This window comes from Salmo trutta, chromosome 27, assembly GCF_901001165.1.
Source record: "Salmo trutta chromosome 27, fSalTru1.1, whole genome shotgun sequence".
In the NCBI taxonomy this organism is placed as follows: domain Eukaryota; kingdom Metazoa; phylum Chordata; class Actinopteri; order Salmoniformes; family Salmonidae; genus Salmo; species Salmo trutta.
The window spans coordinates 27,706,862-27,728,017 of record NC_042983.1 but is presented as its reverse complement, the minus strand read 5'-3'; the positions used below and the strand labels follow the sequence as shown (position 1 = coordinate 27,728,017).

At 44.2% G+C, this 21,156-nt stretch overlaps 1 protein-coding gene across 13 annotated transcripts in view; it reads left to right on the top strand.

Annotated features, from left to right (window-relative positions):
- Positions 1-21,156, top strand: part of LOC115164787 (transient receptor potential cation channel subfamily M member 3) — a 157,886-nt gene that overhangs the window by 103,748 nt on the left and 32,982 nt on the right. For all 13 annotated transcript variants that reach the window (XM_029717591.1, XM_029717589.1, XM_029717590.1 and 10 more), the window contains exons 9-12: positions 16,473-16,545; positions 19,461-19,561; positions 19,854-19,988; positions 20,361-20,411. In XM_029717591.1, the coding sequence (XP_029573451.1) occupies positions 16,473-16,545; positions 19,461-19,561; positions 19,854-19,988; positions 20,361-20,411 (360 nt within the window). The remainder of the gene's footprint in view (positions 1-16,472; positions 16,546-19,460; positions 19,562-19,853; positions 19,989-20,360; positions 20,412-21,156) is intronic.

The following is a 21,156-nucleotide window of genomic DNA, read 5'->3' as shown; positions in this document are numbered from 1 at the left end:
CCCTACACTGTCCATAAACAACCCCCTTCCCCCTACACTGTCCATAAACAACCCCCTATCCCCTACACTGTCCAGAAACAACCCCCTATCCCCTACACTGTCCAGAAACAACCCCCTTCCCCCTACACTGTCCAGAAACAACCCCCCTACCCCTACACTGTCCAGAAACAACCCCCTTCCCCCTACACTGTCCATAAACAACCCCCTATCCCCTACACTGTCCAGAAACAACCCCCTTCCCCCTACACTGTCCAGAAACAACCCCCTACCCCCTACACTGTCCAGAAACAACCCCCTTCCCCCTACACTGTCCAGAAACAACCCCCTACCCCTACACTGTCCAGAAACAACCCCCTTCCCCCTACACTGTCCAGAAACACCCCCCCCTTCCCCCTACACTGTCCAGAAACAACCCCCTTCCCCCTACACTGTCCATAAACAACCCCTTATCCCCTACACTGTCCAGAAACAACCCCCTTCCCCCTACACTGTCCATAAACAACCCCCTATCCCCTACACTGTCCAGAAACAACCCCCTTCCCCCTACACTGTCCAGAAACAACCCCCCTTCCCCCTACACTGTCCAGAAACAACCCCCCTTCCCCCTACACTGTCCAGAAACAACCCTTTTAGCCCCTACACCCTACCCCCTACACTGTCCAGAAACAACCCCTTTAGCCCCTACCTCCTACACCCTACACTGTCCAGAAACAACCCCTTTAGCCCCTACACCCTACCCCCTACACTGTCCAGAAACAACCCCATTAGCCCCTACCCCCTACCCCCTACCCCCTACACTGTCCAGAAACAACCCCTTTAGCCCCTACCCCCTACCCCCTACACTGTCCAGAAACAACCCCTTTAGCCCCTACCCCCTACCCCCTACACTGTCCAGAAACAACCCCTTTAACCCCTATCCCCTACCCCCTACCCCCTACACTGTCCAGAAACAACCCCTTTAGCCCCTATCCCCTACCCCCTACCCCCTACACTGTCCAGAAACAACCCCTTTAGCCCCTACACCCTACCCCCTACACTGTCCAGAAACAACCCCATTAGCCCCTACCCCCTTCCCCCTACCCCCTACACTGTCCAGAAACAACCCCATTAGCCCCTACCCCCTACCCCCTACCCCCTACACTGTCCAGAAACAACCCCTTTAGCCCCTACCCCCTACCCCCTTCCCCCTACACTGTCCAGAAACAACCCCTTTAGCCCCTACCCCCTACACTGTCCAGAAACAACCCCTTTAGCCCCTACCCCCTACCCCCTACCTCCTACCCCCTTGACACTTGTGGAGATCTGAGAGGATGAGACACGGTAATAGCTCCACCCTGCCCTCTAATAGGCTAGTGGATTTTTTTTGTCATATTTTTGTCACACCTGTCCAATCCTTTCAGATCTCAACAAGTATCTAGGTGATCAGCGCTGTGATGGGGCTGTGAATTTAAAGGCACTCTGACATAGTCCAGGACCAACTGGTTTGGCTTTAGGTTGTTTCCTCTTTTTTCATTTTAATTTTTTCCCTCTGCAAGTGTCACATCTATTCAAAACCATTCAAAATCCACTCAAAACATACCCCACTAGCTGTGTTTAGTGCAAGACACAGCAGTGGCTGTCAGTCACATGAATGAACCTCCCCTCAGGTGGTGACAAGGTCTTCAGGTCAGGGTCTCTTCAGATCAGGGTCTTTTCAGATCAGGGTCTTTTCAGAACATGGTCTCTTCAGATCAGGGTCTCTTCAGATCAGGGTCTCTTCAGATCAGGGTCTTTTCAGATCAGGGTCTTTTCAGATCAGGGTCTCTTCAGATCAGGGTCTTTTCAGATCAGGGTCTCTTCAGGTCAGGGTCTCTTCAGGTCAGGGTCTCTTCAGATCAGGGTATTTTCAGATCAGGGTCTCTTCAGATCAGGGTCTCTTCAGATCAGGGTCTCTTCAGGTCAGGGTCTCTTCAGATCAGGGTCTCTTCAGATCAGGGTCTCTTGTGGAGAGAAACTGCACGTTTATTATATTTATTTTAGAGCTCATCCTCAATGTTTAGTAGACAGTCCAACTACACACACAACAATACATATTATCACAACACTTTCCCTGGCACAGAGTGACATTTCACAGGGCATGCCACACGCTCTATGGTAAGTGGATGATGATGGTAATCACATCATATTGTCCTCATATATAGTGAGATGAAATAACAGTCACTGGGTCTCTACTGAATATAAACTTCAGCCTCGATTATCCCACATGCACTGAACAAGCACATCTTTGCTTTGCAATAGCTGATTTACCAGTTCAGTGCACAAGCACAAGTATAATGTCATGTGCATGGAATGTCGGCCACAGTACGCAAATACGCACTCTGGTACATGTAGGTTTTTAAATACATACTTAGTTTATAAAACACATTCATAGCTCAGTTGCACAATATGCTTGGAAAGTCGATTACATCACAATCGCTGAATCATAACCACAACTGGAGACACCTCGTCAAATTGAGGACTTGTATTTTACAAAACAGCATTACGGTAGCTAGCAAAACAGTATAGGAGCACATGTTATGTAAAAGGAAGGTAGCCTAGCGGTTATGAGCGTGGGGCCAATATCTGAAAAGTCACTGGTTTGAATTCCCGAGCTGACTTGGTGAAAAATCTGTTGATGTGCAAGGCACTTAACCCTAGTTGCTCCTGTAAGTCACTCTTGATAAGTGTCTGCTAAATTACTAAAACATTTTTTTTTACTAACTGCAAAAAATAGAATTGTCAGCTAGCTAACTTTGAAAACTGTGGGGCATAACAATTTACTTCTTTGCAGTTGCTACTGCACCACACTTTGCAAGCAAACATTGAGATTGAATTCATCGTTGCATGTGTTGTTGTCCTACTTTTTTGTAATTGTAAATCTCTTTAAATTAAACGATATATATATTTTGGAATGTTTTGTGTCATTTTGTTGTGTGTTCTTTTGTCTCTCCTTTGTTCCTTTGCCATAAAATATTCAAATTTGTATGTGATGATTAGGAACCTTTTTGTGTTTGTGTTGGTGTTTCTCCTTTTCACTGTGCATCCCATGTTTCTTCCTACCATACAGACAAACACACACACAGATAGGGAACTGCATATTCCCACACAGAGGGAGGGGGGGAGGGAGGAAGAGAGATGCTGGTCACGGATGTGGGTGTGTAAGTGGATTGATTTGAGCTCTGTGGGGTTTACCGTGTGATTGATGCTCACTCAGATGCATCTCCAGAACACCCAGTTGAATGGAGTCGCTGGAGAACTTAGAGCCAAGAAAATCTGATAGACAAAAGAGTCAACCTCTTCCTTAGCTACTGGCACCACTACCTACGCTACTACTACTTTACTATAGTACGTTCTCTATGAAATGGATCATACTGAGGAGAATTGGTTTGTATGTGCTGCCACCTTGGTCTTGCTTGGCTTAGGCTGATGCAGGGTAATGCCAAGCACAGTAGTGTGGTGTTGGCTGTATAATCCTGTAAGGTTTCTGATGACGTGGGACTAACGAGTTTGAATGAAGGAATATAATTGGGAATCCCTTGGATTTGTAGCCTACCGTGTCATCATGACGTTCTAATCTACGCTGTTTCACACAGCAGGTTCGGTGCTCTTTCGTTTAGTCAGTGTTTCGATTAAGATACATATTAGTAGCCTTCTACCATGTAGACATCCATAGCGGGTCATGTTGAGAACAGGGTAATTACTGCTTGCTGGCCCACTGCCAGCACTGCCCTATAGTGCTATCCCTGAATTATTCTTCTGGCAAGCCGAGAGGTTTCAATCTCTCTCTCCATGTTTTCCAGCATGAGCGACGCCATTCCTATTAATCAAACTGACTCGGAGTGTTCCTTCCCGAATCCCGTTTGTAAACGCATGGTTCCTACCAGGAATACCTCGTTCCTTTTCCTTATAAAGACTCATGGTGGTGAGGGTGTCTTCCAAAATGCATGTAGTCATCAGCGAGCTGAGCAGTGGGCTTCCGCTGTGCATTGAATCCCGGCAACCTTTTGCTGTTCCCCGTGCAGTAGGGAAATCACCCGACTATCTCTCTCGGCTGGAGGTGTCAGACCTGATCTGCGTCAGGTCTCTGGCTCTCTGCTTGACAGTCTTCCTCCCCTGTTGCACATGCTAATGCCCTCACAGGCTCTACACCGCTCCCATATCTTCATTTAGCAGCCGTCTCTTTCGTATTCATGTCTGTGATGGTAAATCCACCACAGTGACACTGCTGAAGAACCACTGTTGGAAAACGATTTCAATTCAAGTCATCCACAGTGCGTAAGAAAGAGTCTTTGTTCGTGAAAATAAGTCTCTATGATGATAACACCACTATGATGCCTTTGTAAGAATGGCATGTCCTTTATATCTCTATAGATTACACCTCTCTTCTACGTAAGTCTCAAAGGGTTTATTATAGGTCATACCCCCACAATACGGTCTTCATTATGTGCTTGACTACGGCAGAATCCTTTTCTAAGATCTTTTTCCTCTTTTCTGTGTCACTGGCATCTCTCTGAGATGAATAATTAAATGCAGGATAGGCCTTATATGTTTAATTCCCATTAATGACTGAGTATGAACCACCAGCCCTCAATGTTCCTTCGCCTCTCTGGCAATGAGAGGATTCATCCGGCTTTTACTTGATTATGTTGAGGCTGGTTTATCACATTAAGATTTCATGAAGACAGTTTCAGCCCCAAGTCAGTTGTTTCCGTCTCTCTGTTGCTTTGTGTGTCATATTGAGCGAGGGGTGTGTGTTTTAAACCAAACACAGACAGACAGACAGACAGACAGACAGACAGACAGACAGACAGACAGACAGACAGACAGACAGACAGACAGACAGACAGACAGACAGACAGACTGACTGACTGACTGACTGACTGACTGACTGACTGACTGACTGACTGACTGACTGACTGACTGACTGACTGACTGACTGACTGACTGACTGACTGACTGACTGACTGACTGACGGACGTGATCAGGGGAAAAATGGATACAGTTAAATATCAGGATATAATTGTTTACAATATCAAAACAACATGTTTCGCTAGTCAGCTGTACCTACACCAAAACAACATGTTGCGCTAGTCAGCTGTACCTACACCAAAACAACATGTTGTGCTAGTCAGCTGTACCTACACCAAAACAACATGTTGCGCTAGTCAGCTGTACCTACACCAAAACAACATGTTGCGCTAGTCAGCTGTACCTACACCAAAACAACATGTTGCGCTAGTCAGCTGTACCTACACCAAAACAACATGTTGTGCTAGTCAGCTGTACCTACACCAAAACAACATGTTGCGCTAGTCAGCTGTACCTACACCAAAACAACATGTTGCGCTAGTCAGCTGTACCTACACCAAAACAACATGTTGCGCTAGTCAGCTGTACCTACACCAAAACAACATGTTGCGCTAGTCAGCTGTACCTACACCAAAACAACATGTTGTGCTAGTCAGCTGTACCTACACCAAAACAACATGTTGCGCTAGTCAGCTGTACCTACACCAAAACAACATGTTGCGCTAGTCAGCTGTACCTACACCAAAACAACATGTTGTGCTAGTCTGCTGTACCTACACCAAAACAACATGTTGCGCTAGTCAGCTGTACCTACACCAAAACAACATGTTGCGCTAGTCAGCTGTACCTACACCAAAACAACATGTTGCGCTAGTCAGCTGTACCTACACCAAAACAACATGTTGCGCTAGTCAGCTGTACCTACACCAAAACAACATGTTGCGCTAGTCAGCTGTACCTACACCAAAACAACATGTTGCGCTAGTCAGCTGTACCTACACCAAAACAACATGTTGCGCTAGTCAGCTGTACCTACACCAAAACAACAATATTTTCCATCATAGCTTTTTCTCCATCTTCTATTAAATAGTGAGACAGTTCATTTTCTCATGGCCCTCTCTTGACCCTCTGCAGCGGACATAGTCCAGCAAACCAGGAACATTCCCAGAACATTAGCTAAGATTCCCATTAAGTTCTAGTTAGGGTTTTATCTAACATTAGGATGATAACATCCCAAAAACATTCAAAGAATGTTTTTGATAACAAAATACATTTTTATTCTTGGATTGTTCTAACATTCACTATAATGTTGTCCACAACATCTGTAACAACCACCATAGAACATTCCTCAAAAGTTCTCATTAAGTTTCCACGTAATGTAATAACTCAATGTACCAGTAATGTTTTCCCAGCAAACCAAAATTGGTTCTGTAAAAGTTCCCAGAACATTCGTTAGGTACTGGCAAATGTTCAAATAACACAAAAACTGTCCAGTTGTGCTGATGATTATAAAACAGTCACCTGATGTTGCAAGAACATTCCCAGAACACATTTTGTCTGTTCTTTAAAGGTTCCTAGAATGTTTCATTAGGTTGTGGGAACAGTCTGGTGAGAACATTGTGGGGACATCACAAAAGACATGTTCCCAAAACACAAAAACTGTCCAGTTGTGCGAATGATTCTACAATGTTTCTTTTAGGGTGTAAAAAAACATTCACCTGAACACATATCATCTGTTCTTTAATGGTTCCCAGAATTTCTTTAGGTTGTGGAAACATTATGGGGATATGACAAGCGATACTTTCCCAAAACACTAAAACTGTCCAGTTCAGATAATGTTTGTATCAGGGTGCAAAAAACATTCCTTTGATGTTGCAAGAATGTTGACAGAACCGCCTTTCTGAGTTCTTTAAAGGTTCCCAGAACATTTAATTACATTATGGGAACAGTGTGGATACATTACAAGAGGTTTCCAAAACATAAAATATGCTCAGTTGTGATGACAGTCATACAATGTTTAAGTTAGGTTGCACAGGAAATTCCCTTAATGTTGCAAGACTATTCTTGTGATATTCACGAAGGTTGCACAGAATATTCCCACAATGTTGCATAAACAATATTCTTGTAATATTCATGAAGGTTGCACAGAAAATTCCCAAAATGTTGCATGATGTTCCACAATTTCCAAATAAATATTTTTTTATGACAGTCATAGCATATTTGTTTTAGGTTTAACATAATATTCCATTGATTTTCATGCAATACACATGTCTACCTTGTTTTGGAGGTCCTCAGAAGATTTCAAGAACATTTAGAAAATTATATATTTAAGTTTGACTTAATATTACCACAACGTTCTCAGCATGCAAATTTGTATTTACTTAAAGCAGATTGGAATACATCCCCATCATGTTTCTCAACATATTGAATGCAATTTGCATATAGACACACAGCACTTTCATTTATAAGACTTTTGAACAGCATTCAAACATACTTCTTACAATTTCTATGTTGACAATATGCACATACGGGGTTTGAACCTGAAATGGTTGGTTCCTAAGCTAGGTCTTTTATCCTTTTCGCCACCAGGGAATCACACAAATATCTTATTTTTTCAGTATATAGCACATGGCTGTATGGTCAATCAGGAATTCCATGCTACCTTTTTAGCCTTCTTAGACATAATTAACCCAGGGAAATTCTGATCACTTCACCCATCCTCTTTATATGCTGCACATATTTACAAGGTATCCAAGACTGTGCTGATCTAGGACCACTTTTGCTTTTCAGATCACGAAAAATAAAATGGGGGGACGTTGTCAAGTGTCTCAAAGTAGGAATTATATTGGGTGCGTTTTTTAAAAAGGCAACAAAAAAATTACACAATGTTTTATTTTTTACAGTTAGTCTTAATTCTGAATTTCTGACTGGATGTCACGCCCTGACCATGGAGAGACTTTGGTTCTCCATGATGTTTAGGTCAGAGTGTGACTAGGGGGGTGTTCTAGTCATTTTTTTTCCTATGTTTTGGGATTGAGTATGATTCCCAATTAGAGGCAGCTGATTATCGTTGTCTCTAATTGGGGATCATACTTAAGGGTTCCCTGTTCTCACCTGCTTTGTGGGATATTGTTTTTTGAGAGAGTGCATGTGCACCTCAGTACTGCACGGTCGTTGTTTGTCTCTTGGTTTGATTTAAGTTTCACTAAAATAAAGATGTGGAACTTCAATCACGCTGCGCCTTGGTCCATCTTTCCACACGATCGTGACAGAATATCCCACCAACAAAGGACCAAGCAGCGTGAAAATGAGGTAAGGAAGTTTTGGACTTGGGAGGACATGAGAGGACACGAGACCCTTCCTTGGCGGGAGTCGCCAAGGAGCATAGGGGGACAGCGACGACGCCGGGGACCTCGGCCACAGAAACCCCAAGATTTATTTTGGGGGAGGCACATGGAGCGGTCAGCGGAGCAGCAGGGAGTGCCAGAGCCCGAATGCTAAACTCTGGAGTTCAACGAGGGATACCGGAGAGAGGTTTTGGCGGGGAGTATGCTGCGGTGAGGAGTATGCTGCAGCGCAGGCGCGCTGAAGAGCACCTTCTCAGCCCGGTGCCATCTGTGCCGGCTCCACGCACCAGGCCACCAGTGCGCCTCCCCAGCCCGGTACGTCCTGTGCCTGCTCCCTGCACTCGCCCTGAAGAGCCAGAGACCGTCAGGGAGGCAATGGGGAAGTTGGGAGAGAGAGAGATGTTGTGTTCTGCTCAACCTCCGACCAGAGGATCCGGTTAGCAGTCTGGTGCAACCTGGGCCGGCTCCACGCTTCTGGCCTCCAGTGCGCCTCCCCAGTCTGGTAGTCCTGTGCCTGCTCCCTGCACTCGCCCTGAAGAGCGTGTCACCAGTCCGGTGCAACCTGAGCTAGCCCCACGCATCAGGCCTCCAGTGCGCCTGCCCAGTCCGGTACGTCCTGTGCCTGCTCCCCGCACTCGCCCTGAAGTGCGTGTCACCAGTCCGGTGCCACCTGTACCGGCTCCACGCACTAGGCCTCCAGTGCGCATTCACTGTCCAGAGCTTCCGGCGACGTTTCCCAGTCCAGAGCTTCCAGCGACGTTTCCCAGTCCAGAGCTTCCGGCGACGGTTCCTAGTCCAGAGCTTCCGGCGATGGTTCCCAGTCCGGAACCTCCTGTGATGGTTCTCAGTCTGGAACCTCCTGCGACGGTTCCCAGTCCGGAACCTCCTGCGACGGTCCACAGTCCAGAACCTCCAACGATGGTCCACAGTCCGGAGAGTCCAGGTACGCCGTCCAGTCCCGCTCCAAGGCCGGAGCCTTCCGCTGCGCCGGTGCCCAGTCCAGGCACGGCGTCCAACCCAGCTCCATTGCCGGAGCCCTCCTTTGCGCCGATGCCCAGTCCAGGCACGGCATTCAGCCCGGCGCGATGGCCGGATCTGGGGTCTGGGCGGGGGCTACGACCCGCACCGGAGCCGCCACCAACACTAGTCACCGACACCGACACTAGAGCCTTTGGTTCTCCATGATGTTTAGGTCAGAGCGTGACTAGGGGGGTGTTCTAGTCATTTTTTTCTATGTTTTGGGATTGAGTATGATTCCCAATTAGAGGCAGCTGATTATTGTTGTCTCTAATTGGGGATCATACTTAAGGGTTCCCTGTTCTCACCTGCTTTGTGGGATATTGTTTTTTGAGAGAGTGCATGTGCACTTCAGTACTGCACGGTCGTTGTTTGTCTCTTGGTTTATTTTAAGTTTCACTAAAATAAAGATGTGGAACTTCAATCACGCTGCGCCTTGGTCCGTCTCTCCACACGATCGTGACACTGGATTTACAAATCTGGACAAAATAAAGAAATCCTCTCTTTTAGAAGAATGTATTTGAGCCTCAATTTCACTGTTCATTTTTTTTTTTAAAGAAACACGGTTAAAGAATATGTGGGATTGAACCTGCACTCTTTGGATCTGCAACCAGATCGTTAACCCTCTATAATCATCAGCATAACTGGACAACTTTTGTGTTGTGAGAACATTTGCCGCCACCTAACAAGTGTTCTGAGAACTTTCACAGAAACAATTTTGGTTAGCTGGGATTAAACAATACGTTTGTAACATGGAATCGCAATAAAATTGCAGTATCGAATATTAATACATATAGAATCTTGAGAATCATAATACATATCATATTCCCGCCTAAGTTTCATGATAATATCGTATCTTGAGGTCCCTGGCAATTCCCAGCCCTAATAGAAAGAGAGTTAGAGAGGCAATTTAACTAGGTTAAGCAGTAGGAGCAGTGAAGTGGGTCACAGGGCTTGTGTTGAGACTGGTGGAGGGGAGAGAAGAGGAAGCCACCTACAGGCAGGGTCGGCAGGGGCCTGGTATGAGGCGAGGGTTGGCGGTGGGCTGGTGTGAGGGGAGAGTAGGCCACCTACAGGCAGGGTCGGCAGGGGCCTGGTGTGAGGCGAGGGTTGGCGGGGGGCTGGTGTGAGGGGAGAGTTGGCAGTGGGCTGGTGTGAGGGGAGATATTTCCCTGCTAAATTAAGAGGAATGTCTTCCTATCAGCCTGAACCATTTGGCCGTGAAGAGCATTCTCTTGATTCCTAATCATGTTGAGTGTTTAAATATGCACTAGCACCATGATCAAAAAGCATCCATTCTCACTTAAAAGGGGTGCTTTTTACTAGTTTATCTCTTCTTCCTCTGCTTTAGTGTGATGGACGGTTGTCAATGGCCTGTCTTCTTCGTCAGTCCTAGTCGAGCGACACACGTCAATCAATAGGCATGAAAGTTCTATCGGCATTTTTGTCCAAATAGTTATTGACATATCCTTGTTCTCTACCTATACAGTACTCTAAATACTCCAATTCATGTAGTTATTGACATAGCCTTGTTCTCTACCTATACAGTACTCTAAATACTCCAATTCATGTAGTTATTGACATAGCCTTGTTGTCTACCTATACAGTACTCTAAATACTCCAATTCATGTTCTTAAGCTCAAAAGAATACAAGATAGAAATTGCTTACACCATTCAAACAAATGAGTGTTTAGAACATTAAAGACACATCTCAGAATCCTCTTTTTGCAGAAATAACCTTAGCAAGCTCTTAAAGAGTCAAAAAATGCCAATCCTCTATTGAATGAGATATAAATACTTGCTTCACAAAGACTGTTGACCAATCAGCATGAGGTTATAGCATTTCTGAAAAACATGTATGGTGGCCTGTGCGAAACCAATGCACGCACACATCACCGCTAAATATATACAGTTGAAGTCGGAAGTTAACATACACTTAGGTTGGAGTCATTAAAACTCATTTTCAACCACTCCACAGATTTCTTGTTAACAAACTATAGTTTTGAGAAGTCGGATAGGACATCTACTTTGTGCATGACACAAGTCATTTTTCCAACAATTGTTTACAGACAGATTATTTCACTTATAATTCACTGAATTACAATTCCAGTGGGTCAGAAGTTTACATACACTAAATTGACTGTGCCTTTAAACAGCTTAGAAAATTCCAGAAAATGATGTCATGGCTTTAGAAGCTTCTGATAGACTAATTGACATAATTTGAGTCAATTGGAGGTATATCTGAGGATGTATTTCAAGGCCTACCTTCAAACTCAGTGCCTCTTTCCTTGACATCATGGGAAAATCAAAAGAAATCAGCTAAGACCTCAGAATAAAAATTGTAGACCTCCACAAGTCTGGTTCATCCTTCAGGAGCAATTTCCAAATGCCTGAAGGTACCACGTTTATCTGTACAAACAATAGTACGCAAGTATAAACACCATGGCACCACGCAGCTGTCATACCGCTCAGGAAGGAGACGCGTTCTGTGTCTCCTAGAGATGAACGTACTTTGGTGCGAAAAGTGCAAATCAATCCCAGAACAACAGAAAAGGACCTTGTGATGATGCTGGAGGAAACAGTTACAAAAGTATCTATATCCACAATAAAACGAGTCCTATATCGACATAACCTGAAAGGCCGCTCAGCAAGGAAGAAGCCACTGCCCCAAAACCGCCATAAAAAAGCAAGACTACGGTTTGCAACTGCACATGGGGACAAAGATCGTACTTTTTGGAGAAATATCCTCTGGTCTGGTCTGATGAAACAAAAATAGAACTGTTTGGCCATAATGACCATCATTATGTTTGGAGGAAAAAGGGGGAGGCTTGCAAGCCAAAGAACACCATCCCAACCGTGAAGCACGGGGGTGGCAGCCTCATGTTGTGGGGGTGCTTTGCTGCAGGAGGGACTGGTGCACTTCACAAAATAAATGGCATCATGAGGGAGGAAAATGATGTGGATATATTGAAGCAATATCTCAAGACATCAGTCAGGAAGGTAAAGCTTGGTCGAAAATGGGTCTTCCAAATGGATAATGACCACAAGCATACTTCCAAAGTTGTGGCAAAATGGCTAAAGGACAACAAAGTCAAGGTATTGGGGCAGAACTGAAAAAGCATGTGCGAGCAAGGAGGCCTACAAACCTGACTTAGTTATACCAGCTCTGTCAGGAGGAATGAGCCAAAATTCACCCAACTTATTGTGGGAAGCTTGTGGAAGGCTACCCAAAACGTTTGACCCAAGTTAAACAATTTAAAGGCAATGCTACCAAATACTAATTGTGTGTATGTAAACTTCTGACCCACTGGGGATGTGATGAATGAAATAAAAGCTGAAATAAATCCTTCTCTCTACTATTATTCTGGCATTTCCCCTTCTTAAAATAAAGTGGTGTTCCTAACTGACCTAAAACAGGGACGTTTTACTAGGACTAAATGTCAGGAATTGTGAAAAACTGAGTTTAAATGTATTTGGCTAAGGTCTATGTAAACTTCCGACTTCAACTGTACATGTAATACTAATAGTGAGCACTCAAGCAAACATTTCCCTGTAGGATACAAATGGAGAAGGGGAGGGGTGTGTTTCTTACCCCTGCATTAGAGGGAAAACCTAAGCCCCTAGTGATGGACACTGATTGTGTGGCATTATGGTCACAAACACAGACATTCAGTGATACAGTGCACGCCTGGCACACACACACATCCTTGATTATAATGTTTTGGTTGAGCAGATGGCATGCAGGGTTGCTTGTTAGTGTCTCCCATAGTGAAATTACCATAGTCACTCTCTCCCTCCCTTCACACAATACATAGATGGTCCAGTCCAGTCCTGACTCCACAGGTCATCAATAACCTTCACTGACCACACACTGGCCTTCACTCATTCCCTCATTCCCTCACTCCCTTACTCCCTTACTCCCCCCCGCACACACACACACACACACACACACACACACACACACACACACACACACACACACACACACACACACACACACACACACACACACACACACACACACACACACACACACACACAAAGACAACATACACACAACATTAACACACACATTGCAATAGTCTGTTCTTATACAGGCAATGAAGACTTGGATCGATACCATCACATCTAATTTACTCTCCAATTTCACCTGGAGAAAGGCCTTTCAATTACACACCATGCACTCTCTCACAGATTGACAGATTAATCCATGTAATCTCAGCAGAAAAAGAAACGTCCCTTTTTCAGGACCCTGTCTTTCAAAGATAATTCGTAAAAATCAAAATAACATCACAGATCTTCATTGTAAAGGGTTTAAACACTATTTCCCATGTTTGTTCAATGAACCATAAACAATTAATGAACATGCACCTGTGGAACGGTCGTTAAGACAGTAACAGCTTACAGATGGTAGGCAATTCAGGTCACAGTTATGAAAACTTAGGACACTAAAGAGGCCTTTAAACTGACTCTGACAAACACCAAAAGAAAGATTCCCAGGGTCCCTGCTCATCTGCGTGAACGTAATTTAGGCATGCTGCAAGGAGGCATGAGGACTGCAGATGTGGCCAGGGCAATAAATTGCAATGTCCGTACTGTGAGACGCCTAAGACAGCGCTACAGGGAGACAGGACGGACAGACCACGTGTAACAACACCTGCACAGGATCGGTACATCCGAACATCACACCTGCGGGACAGGTACAGGATGGCAACAGGAACTGCCCGAGTTACACCAGGAACGCACAATCCCTCCATCAGTGCTCAGACTGTCCGCAATAGGCTGAGAGAGGCTGGACTGAGGGCTTGTAGGCCTGTTGTAAGGCAGGTCCTCACCAGACATCACCGGCAACAACGTCACCTATGGGTACAAACCCACCGTCGCTGGACCAGACAGGACTGGCAAAAAGTGCTCTTCACTGACGAGTCGTGGTTTTGTCTCACCAGGGGTGATGGTCGGATTCGCGTTTATCATCGAAGGAATGAGTGTTACACCGAGGACTGTACTCTGGAGCGGGATTTGGAGGTGGAGGGTCCGTCATGGTCTAGGACGGTGTGTCACAGAATCATCGGACTGAGCTTGTTATCATTGCAGGTAATCTCAACGCTGTGCGTTACAGGGAAGACCTCCTCCTCCCTCATGTGGTACCCTTCCTGCAGGCTCATCCTGACATGACCCTCCAGCATGACAATGCCACCAGCCATACTGCTCGTTCTGTGCGTGATTTCCTGCAAGACAGGAATGTCAGTGTTTTGCCATGGCCAGCGAAGAGCCCGGATCTCAATCCCATTGAGCACCTCTGGGACCTGTTGGATCGGAGGGTGAGGGCTAGGGCCATTCCCCCCAGAAATGTCCAGGAACTTGCAGGTGCCTTGGTGGAAGAGTGGGGTAACATCTCACAGCAAATCTGGAAAATCTGGTGCAGTCCACGAGGAGGAGATGCACTGCAATACTTAATGCAGCTGGTGGCCACACCAGATACTGACTGTTACTTTTGATTTTGACCCCCCCCCTTTTTGTTCAGGGACACATTAGTCCATTTCGGTTAGTCAAATGTCTGTGGAACTTGTTCAGTTTATGTCCCAGTTGTTGAATCTTGTTATGTTCATACAAATAAGTTTGCTGAAAATAAATGCAGTTGACAGTGAGAGGTGTCTTTTTTTGCTGGGTTTATATCATGCAGATGATATAGTATGCAGATACTTACATTATTCACACATTAAACACAATAATGAATATTCATACACAGACTCATGTAGAGACCATAGAGATAGATAGAGATTACTGTTTGGAAAATAACCTGTTTTTGCATGGACATTGCCATTGAGGACTTCCAATGGGTTATATCCAGGTCATCAGGAGGGATCAACCAATGAATTATACTTGTGAGAAAACATTCCATAACTGCAGGTGGTAGTAAACCACCAACCTTTATTCCTGTTCAAACAACACACTCCAGGTAGCAGTATGCACCCTTTCAGATTGTTTATCAACTCATAAACTTAGTAGAAGAAGAACATTCACTACTTAAAAATGGAGATGGCCTCAATGGCGCTGCTCACACACACCATGATGGGACAGATACAAAGATGTGTGATCTAACAAAGTTTATGGTAGAGCTACACAGGACAAGAGATAACCCTAACACATACAGTATGCCCATTTCTTTCGCTCCAGGAGATCACACAGCCCATTCCAAGGGGACAATGTGTGTCATCTCAGTAGCGGACAAATAATGAACGAGCTAGCGTCTAAATAAATAATAATGTTTGAGTTTAATTATTTGCCATTTCTCTCGCATCTTTGGTGTCTGAAGGGCTTGTAGAAAAATAGAGAGAAAGAGAGGGAGAGAAGGGGAGAGAGAGAGAGAGAGATACTATATTGCATCATAGCCTGAGGGGAGGCGAGAGTGAAAGCCAGCTGAAATCCTGGTGCTCCACCAAATGAAGCCATTTATAGTGGGAGATGGGTTTGGCGATGTGATGGAGGGGGAAGGGAGAAGGATGGAGGGATTAGAGGAATAGATTTATGACCATGTGTCTGGGGTTCATAGTGCGCTCTGGCATTGGGAACACGCAGCTCATACATGGAGCTGCAAGGTGCCCTTCACACACATGTCATCATGCGACAAAATCTGGAGGAACTGCCGCATTCCCTCTCTCTTTTACCCTCCCTCTGCTTTCCCTCCCTCCTTCCCGGTCTCCTACTCCCTCTCTCCCACTGTCTTGCTTTGTGCCCTTCTTTTTTCTATTGCCTAGTGTACTGTACTATACTGTACCATACTGTACTGTAGTGTACTATACTGTACTGTACTATACTATACTGTACTATACTGTACTCCACAAAAGGGTCACTATAGAGCTCTCTCTCTCTCTCTCTCTATCCATTCCATTTTATCTCTCCCCTTCTTTTCTACTGGAACCACACTGCATACAAGCTACATTACAGTGTTTGTTTCCGTTCCACAAGTGAGTCAGCTAGGGAGCATATTGCACAGTCTTCTGTTCAGAACTTCATGGAACATCTTAGTCATTTACAGATGTTTTCTAATCCCATGTATCAAAATCACTGCGCTATGACGTGACTGGTTTACTCACAGCGCTAATTATCTCTATGGGTAAAAACACTTCATTCATTTATTCATTCAGCAAGCAAGAAAGAAATAGACTCCTGATGAATAAAGATGTACAGGTTACATACATATTATATTCATATCTCCCTCTCTCTCTCTCTCTCTCTCTTCCACTTTCTTTCTTTCTTTTCTCTCTCTGTATGTCTCAGATAACAGTTTTTCGGATGGGGTCTGAGGGACACCAGGACATTGACTTGGCCATTCTCACTGCTCTGCTTAAAGGTAATTGTCTGCGTGCGTGTGCATGTGAATGCGTGTGCATGTGAATGTGTTCGTATTCCATGAGTTCCCTTCAGTGGTACCCTTAGGGAATTCTCTCTGTTTATCTGTGTATCCTGGGATGTTAAAAGGAGGATAGGATATAATTTCAGAAAGCTTTCCTCCTGCTGAAGCCCCAGTTACAGTTTAATCTACCAAAGCATATCTCCATGGTCCTTTACAAGGTCCTTTGCAAGGCACAAGGAGGAGATAACCCACACTAGAATACACGAACACAAACACAGGTAACACACACTATGATACACAAACACCACACAGAAAACACACTACAATCTAAGAAAAATGGGTTCCAAAGGGTTTTTTCAGCTGTCCCCATAGGAGAACCCTTTTTGGTTCCATGTAGAACTCTTTTGGGTTCCACGTAGAACCTTCTGTGGAAATTGTTCGACATTGAACCCAAAAGGGTTCTACCTGGAACCGAAAGGGTTCTACCTGGAACCAAAAATGATTCTTTAAAGGGTTCAACTATGGGGACAGCCAAAGAACCCTTTTAGGTTCTAGATAGCACCTTTTTTTCTAAGAGTTTAGGATACACAAACACAGTTTCTTGTTCTTAGCTCAGGACTATCTTTCAATAGTGGAGGTGCATAAAAATGGTGGCCCCTATGCACTTACCACAAATTCCTTGTTTTCTTCACCATATTGTACATTGCTCTCCGTTACTATGTTTTAATTCAACCGAAGAGGTAGATTGTGCAGATTTTTTGGCACATTGAAACATATGACACGCCGTAGTTTAAAAACTCAGGGGATAGTGCTAAAACAATGACGTTATATCTACATTTTGCCATCTTTAAACTTTTGCCGTTGCCCAAATCCAGTTTGAAAACACTCCAACTAGAACCATTTCAACAATACAGCAATTTTAGGAAATAGTTTTTTACAGTGATTTTCCATACATGCACACTGTATAAACAGAGGCCCCTTAAGTCAGACAGTTGGCTTTAGAAGGTAATGAAACAAAAGCCTCATGTCTCCTACACGCTGCCAAGAAATATTGCATTTTTGGCAGCCTGTAAGAGATATGATTTACTCTATGCATCTATCTCACTCACACTCATTCTTTTTTTGCATCTTCTGTTCATATCTCTCTGTCCATCTCCCTCTCTGTGAGTGATCTCTCTATCTGACATGGACTGTCACAAGCATGACCAGTAGAGTACAGACTTCATTATGCATATTGTGTCTTTTTAGAACGAGAGTGAAAGAAAGATTGTGTGAGAGATAGTGACACAGGGGAACAGAGAGGGAGAGAGAGGGAAAGAGAGAGAGTAACTGATGAACTATATTGGAAGGAGTCCATAAACTCCAGCGACTACAGAACTGTGGAGAGCTAAGGGTTATTTAAGTGATAAACGCGAGCAGTCCCTTTTAAAAAGACGTATTTATTCAACTCTGATTACACTACTCTGCATCTCATTGCCAAGCTCTGTTAAAGGATCTCATTACCAAGCTCTGTTAAAGCATCTCATTACCAAGCTCTTTTAAAGCATCTCATTACCAAGCTCTGTTAAAGCATCTCATTACCAAGCTCTGTTAAAGCATCTCATTACCAAGCTCTTTTAAAGCATCTCATTACCAAGCTGTTAAAGCATCTCATTACCAAGCTCTGTTAAAGCATCTCATTACCAAGCTCTGTTAAAGCATCTCATTACCAAGCTCTGTTAAAGCATCTCATTACCAAGCTCTGTTAAAGCATCTCATTACCAAGCTGTTAAAGCATCTCATTACCAAGCTCTGTTAAAGCATCTCATTACCAAGCTCTGTTAAAGCATCTCATTACCAAGCTCTGTTAAAGCATCTCATTTCCAAGCTCTGTTAAAGCATCTCATTTCCAAGCTCTGTTAAAGCATCTCATTTCCAAGCTCTGTTAAAGAATCTCATTACCAAGCTCTTTTAAAGCATCTCATTACCAAGCTCTGTTAAAGCATCTCATTACCAAGCTCTGTTAAAGCATCTCATTACCAAGCTCTTTTAAAGCATCTCATTATCAAGCTCTGTTAAAGCATCTCATTTCCAAGCTCTGTTAAAGCATCTCATTACCAAGCTCTGTTAAAGCATCTCATTACCAAGCTCTTTTAAAGCATCTCATTATCAAGCTCTGTTAAGCATCTCAACCACTAGGGGCGGCAGGTAGCCTAGTGGTTAGAGTGTTGGACTAGTAACTGAAACGTTGCAAGATTAAATCCCCGAGCTGACAAGGTGAAAATCTGTTGTTCTGCCCCTGAACAAGGCAGTTAACCCACTGTTCCTAGATCGTCATTGAAAATAAGAATTTCTTCTTAACTGACTTGCCTAGTTAAATAAAGGTAAAATTACCAAGCTCTGTTAAAGCATCTCATTTCCAAGCTCTGTTAAAGCTCCCATTCTTAAGCCTGCGCAATATCTCAGCTGGCCAACTGAGTCTGTGAGTCTGCCGAGTAGAACTGTCAGTCATCATAAAAGGTGTGCAGACTCAACCTTTCCTCCCGTCAGCGTTTGAGTTTTCAAACTACTGGTTAAAGTGCTTTTTGCAAAACAATTTATCACGCCACAGTCCACTTGACAAATATCCTTTCTCAAAAAGAAAGTAAGTGGTAGGTGTCGGAGGACAAGAACAACTACATTCAGCTGTACTTTAAGAACAACCGCACAAATACAGCAATCTGCTTTTTGCTTGCTAAACAATGATGTTCTGCCCTTCCAATAAAAAATAAGTGAATACCACCATCCACCTACAGCAAGAGAAGTAAATCTATGAGTTTGAGATTGTAGTCAGCGACTTCAGACTGACTAATCTAAAAATCACCTTGCATCCTAAAAAACAACAATATGTAGATCAAGTGAAAACAAGTGATGCCCTCTGTTCTTCCCCCTAGGAGCCAACGCATCGGCTCCTGACCAGCTCAGTCTGGCCCTGGCCTGGAACCGAGTGGACATCGCCCGCAGTCAGATCTTCATCTACGGACAACAGTGGCCTGTAAGACTCAGCCTCACTTCCTGCTTTACAGTATAGACTACAGCACTGTGCAATGGATCATGAAGTTATTGTACTTAGAGTATAGGGAGTGTTTAGTTCTATATTACCCACAGCAGTGGCCTGAAAGATCCAGCCTATAACTTATTACTTCCTTGTTTACAATATAGACTACAGACAGCACTCTCCAAGTGAAAATGTGAAGTATCCTCTATCCATCAGGATTTAGGTTGCATTTCTCGATGGTTAACCCTGAGTTGACTTACTGACTGTGCCTTCCCTGTGTGTACGGTAGGTGGGTTCTCTGGAGCAGTCCATGCTGGATGCCCTGGTGCTGGACAGAGTGGACTTCGTCAAGCTGCTGATCGAGAACGGAGTGAGCATGCATCGCTTCCTCACCCTCTCCAGACTGGAGGAGCTCTACAACACGGTACTACACTGCACGGCGGACAGCGCTGAACTTTCTGTATTTCAATCCAGTGTTTTTGTAACTGCTCCAACCCCTGGTGTATGTAGAACACAAGTTGTATATCACTATTACTTTTATACTCTCTCCTGGTGAGTCTGTTAGAATAATGAAATGGTAACTCTGCACTGTATCCCTCCTATGTATTCATTCCTAAAGCCTTTATAACAGCTACATAAGACAATGTAGCATCTGTCGTAGGCAGTTATTATCAACAATGACATAACACTATACCTACAGTGTGGTACTTTATTCAAGTGAGCCATCTGTCATAGCTCTACAACGTGCTGGAGGCCGTGGCTGTGGACTAAACTCTGCTTCTGTTTGCTTTGTCAGAGGCATGGACCATCCAACACTCTATACCACCTGGTCAGAGACGTCAAAAAGGTACGCTTATCGTGTACAGTAAGTGTGTGTGACTGCGTAGGCGTTTGTGGGAATGTTTGCTTGTGTGTGAATGCAAGTCCAGCAAATGTCTTATTTGTCTAGACTTGTCTTGCTTTTGTTTGCAGAGTGTGTGTAGCTCTGTAGATCGCTATTGTTGCTAACGGCGCATCTAGGAGACGGCTTTTCTCCTTTTCAGCTGGGGTTACAGCAGTGGCTGCGTTTAGCTGTCTCTGTATTGTGTCTGTCTCTACCAGTGGAGGCTGGTGGGAGGAGCTATAGATGGACTGGCTCATTGTAATGTCTGGAATGGAATTAATGTAATGGAGTCAAATGTGGTTTTCAGATGTTTGGTGTGTTTGATAACGTTCCATTTATGACCATTCCAGCCATTACAATGCCTGTCCTCCTTTAGCTCCTCCCACCAGCCTTCACTGGTCTCTACCCCTCCATCGCTCTTTCTTTTGCTCTGTACACACTCACTCCCATACAAATCCAATCCAGTATTACTCCATTTGGGTCCAATGTGTATTATGTATCCACATGCACACTAACCATGCATTGTTCAAACGTATAGTAGTCTTGCATCTCTGACATTAAACCAGGGGAAAAGCACTCCTGAAAGCAAATGTCCACAGTATTTCAGACTACTTCCAATTGTAGCTGTCACAGTTCACTTAGCCTTGACACAATTATTTAAAATATGCTACCGTTATGTATTGCTATCTCTCTGCAATTGACACCAAAT